This window comes from Eleutherodactylus coqui, chromosome 12 (genome assembly GCF_035609145.1).
Source record: "Eleutherodactylus coqui strain aEleCoq1 chromosome 12, aEleCoq1.hap1, whole genome shotgun sequence".
Taxonomy (NCBI): domain Eukaryota; kingdom Metazoa; phylum Chordata; class Amphibia; order Anura; family Eleutherodactylidae; genus Eleutherodactylus; species Eleutherodactylus coqui.
In genome coordinates this window covers 81315843-81319909 of record NC_089848.1, presented here as the reverse complement: position 1 = coordinate 81319909, position 4067 = coordinate 81315843, and the positions used below count along the sequence as shown (strand labels likewise).

The following is a 4067-nucleotide window of genomic DNA, read 5'->3' as shown; positions in this document are numbered from 1 at the left end:
ACAGGGTACGAATGGGTTTTATATGCTCATCTGAAAACAGCCTAAAGATGACAGTTCTTGTTATCGCTGTCTTCTGGGGGACCCCTAAACTGGTTCCTCTATGTATAAATTAAAGGTACACGGATGTAGCAATCATTAACATAACTGCGCTCGATTTACAGCATTCTAATACTTTGTTGCTAAGTTATTATAACCATTAAATGTCAAGTTAACCTTTGCTACATCTGTACGTATCCATTTTTGGAATCTATTAGTATCTAATTTGTGTTGAATGACCCTTATTATGTCGCTATTATAGAGAGCATCTGATGTAATTAGGTGAAAATGTGAAAATATCTGGTCCATTGCAAGTGATGTCCATAGTCACATCAATCACGCATGCACTCTTACCTGAGCTGTCACTTTTCCTTTTGCCTGACCTTTTTTCTGTGTCAGAAGGGGAGAGGGTCTGCCTGCCATAGTCCCCACTTACACAAGCTGAGCCAGATGAGCTATTAGTGCCCAGGTTACTTGCATTTGAACACAATATAGGGGGGCTGCTTCCAAGTTGTGGAGGTCCAGATTCCTGCTGAAGGCATAGACTATGTCGAGTGGAGGCCAGGTGTGAGGACATCTGAGGAATGTGCCAATTAGATTGCAAGCTCTGGTGGTGGTGCTGCTGTTGCTGATGGTGATGGTGATGATGCCCTCTGTGATGCTGACTTCCAAACATGCCCTCCTCGTTAGGATAGCCAGCAATTATGCAAGAGGACGAGGATGAGGATAAATCAGGATAGGACATATGATCTGATCTGCCATGGAGGGCCAGCGAAGATTGGGCAAAAGGGTGCAAGCTCTGTGAGGTGGCATGGGGGCTGCGCAGGCAGCCAAACAGTGTGTGTTCCATGGCATGCAAGTTTCAAGTTGCAGGCAGCAAAGTTTACCAGGGATTAAACTCCACGACGCTGTCAATTTTCACTGTAAAATTATATTTTCCCCAATGGTGGCAGCAGCAGCGGTGGCACAGCGCAGGGCAGATAATCCAGGTCTTCAGCCTGGTGGCCTGTCTCCTCTTTTTGCTTCAATCACTGTACACTGACCAAGATGATTTTTCTGTGAGCTACTCAGATGTCAAGAGTAGGAGAGGTTAAAGGCAGTAGAGGTGGTCCCATGGAACTGCTTTAAGGGGGAAACAACTAAGAGAGGATATAAATAGTGTGTAATGTGAGCTGGGGGCCGGCGCAGCAACACAGCACTGACCACAGGCTCGCTCCAAAACTTTAACACTAAGTTCTGTACCATGCAATAGCATCATCTCTGCACTCCACCGGGCACTGAGGGGTGCAAGGCTGCAGTCTGGATTCTTCATTTTTTTTGCAGATTTCTTATCTATCTCATATCTATCTATCTATCTATCTATCTATCTATCTATCTATCTATCTATCTATCTATCTCATATCTATCTATCTATCTATCTATCTATCTATCTATCTCCTATCTATCTCCTATCTATCTATCTATCTCATATCTATCTATCTACCTCATATCTATCTATCTATCTATTTATCTATCTCATATCTATCTAATCTGATATCTATCTATCTATCTATCTATCTATCTATCTATCTATCTATCTCATATCTATCTGATCTATCTATCCCATATCTATCTATCTATCTATCTATCTCATATCTATCTGATCTATCTATCCCATATCTATCTATCTATCTATCTATCTATTTCTCGCATATCTTCATATCTATCTATCTATCTATCTATCTCATATCTATCTATCTATCTATCTCCTATCTAATATCTATCTGATCTATCTATCTATCTTCTATCTATCTACTATCTCATATCTACCTATCTATCTATCCCATATCTATCTATCCATCTATCTACTATCTATCTCGTATCTATCTATCTGTCTATCTAATATCTATCTCATATCTATGTATCTCATATCTATCTATCTATCTCATATCTATCTATCTATCTATCTATCTATCTATCTATCTATCTATCTATATATCTAATATCTATCTCATATCAATCTATCTATCTATCAACTATCTATCTACTATCTCCTTTCTATCTCATATCTATCTATATTTTGTCTATGTATCCATCTATCTCATATCTATCTATCTGTCTGTCTATAGCATATCTATCATCTATCTATCTATCTATCTATCTATCTATCTCATATGTATCTATCTATTTATCTATCTATCTATGTATCCATCAATCTCATATCTATCTATTTGTCTATCTATCTCATATGTATCTATCTATCTATCCATCTATCTCATATCTATCTAACTATCTATTTATCTATTTATCTGTCTATCTTCTATCTATCCATCTATCTCATATCTATCTGTCTATGTATCTCATATCTATCTATCTATCTATCTATCTATCTATCTATCTATCTATCTATCTATCCATCTATCTCATAACTATCTATCTATCTATCTATCTTATATCTATCTATCTATCTATCTATCTATCTCATATCTATCTATCCATCAATCTCATATTTATCTATCTATCTATCTATCTATCTATGTATTAATGTATCTATGGACTTAGACAACAGATGGCTTACTGCTAGAGATGAGCGAACGTACTTGTCCGAGCTTGATACTCGTTCGAGTATTAGCGTGTTCGAGATGCTCGTTACTAGAGGCGAGCACCACGCGATGTTCGAGTTACTTTCACTTTCATCTCTGAGACATTAGCGCGCTTTTCTGGCCAATAGAAAGACAGGGAAGGCATTACAACTTCCCCCTGCGACGTTCAAGCCCTATACCACCCCCCTGCAGTGAGTGGCTGGCGAGATCAGGTGTCACCCGAGTATATAAATCGGCCCCTCCCGCGGCTCGCCACAGATGCATTCTGACATAGTTCAGGGACAGTGCTGCTGGTGCCGGAGCTACTATAGGGAGAGCGTTAGGAGTTATTTTAGGCTTCAAGAACCCCAACGGTCCTTCTTAGGGCCGCATCTAACCGTGTGCAGTAGTGTGGAGGCTGCTTTTTGCAGTGTTGCACTTTTTTTTTTTTTTTGTATAGCGGCCGTGCAGAGCATTGCGTCCTGCAGTAATTATACATAGTCCAGAACCAGTAGTGGTGAGGCAGGGACAGAAGACATATTTAGTGTATATAGGCAGTGGGCCTTTCCAAAAACATTTGGGAAAAAAAATCTATTTGGGCTGCCTGTGACCATCCTCAGTGTACTGGGTCTCTGCTGGGGGTAGTTGTCCTAATTCATACGCAGCCAGCTAATTGTTACAGCAGGCTTGCGCAAAATTCTTTCCTGCCTCTGTGTTGCCTCTTACATCACCGCTGTATTCCTGTCCACAAGTGTACTGGGTCTCTGCTGGGGGTAGTTGTCCTAATTCATACGCAGCCAGCTAAGTGTTACAGCAGGCTTGCGCAAAATTCTTTCCTGCCTCTGTGTTGCCTCTTACATCACCGCTGTATTCCTGTCCACAAGTGTACTGGGTCTCTGCTGGGGGTAGTTGTCCTAATTCATACGCAGCCAGCTAAGTGTTACAGCAGGCTTGCGCAAAATTCTTTCCTGCCTCTGTGTTGCCTCTTACATCACCGCTGTATTCCTGTCCACAAGTGTACTGGGTCTCTGCTGGGGGTAGTTGTCCTAATTCATATGCAGCCAGCTAAGTGTTACAGCAGGCTTGCGCAAAATTCTTTCCTGCCTCTGTGTTGCCTCTTACATCACCGCTGTATTCCTGTCCACAAGTGTACTGGGTCTCTGCTGGGGGTAGTTGTCCTAATTCATATGCAGCCAGCTAAGTGTTACAGCAGGCTTGCGCAAAATTCTTTCCTGTCTCTGTGTTGCCTCTTACATCACCGCTGTATTCCTGTCCACAGGTGTACTGGGTCTCTGCTGGGGGTAGTTGTCCTAATTCATACGCAGCCAGCTAAGTGTTACAGCAGGCTTGCGCAAAATTCTTTCCTGCCTCTGTGTTGCCTCTTACATCACCGCTGTATTCCTGTCCACAAGTGTACTGGGTCTCTGCTGGGGGTAGTTGTCCTAATTCATACGCAGCCAGCTAAGTGTT

At 41.6% G+C, this 4067-nt stretch overlaps 1 protein-coding gene across 1 annotated transcript in view; it reads right to left on the bottom strand.

Annotated features, from left to right (window-relative positions):
• MEOX2 (mesenchyme homeobox 2) overlaps positions 1-1132 on the bottom strand; it is a 91795-nt gene extending 90663 nt beyond the window's left edge. The window contains exon 1 of the mRNA XM_066584640.1: positions 391-1132. Within this exon, the coding sequence (XP_066440737.1) occupies positions 391-886 (496 nt within the window). The 5' untranslated portion in view covers positions 887-1132. The remainder of the gene's footprint in view (positions 1-390) is intronic.
• Positions 1133-4067: the final 2935 nt, after the last annotated feature.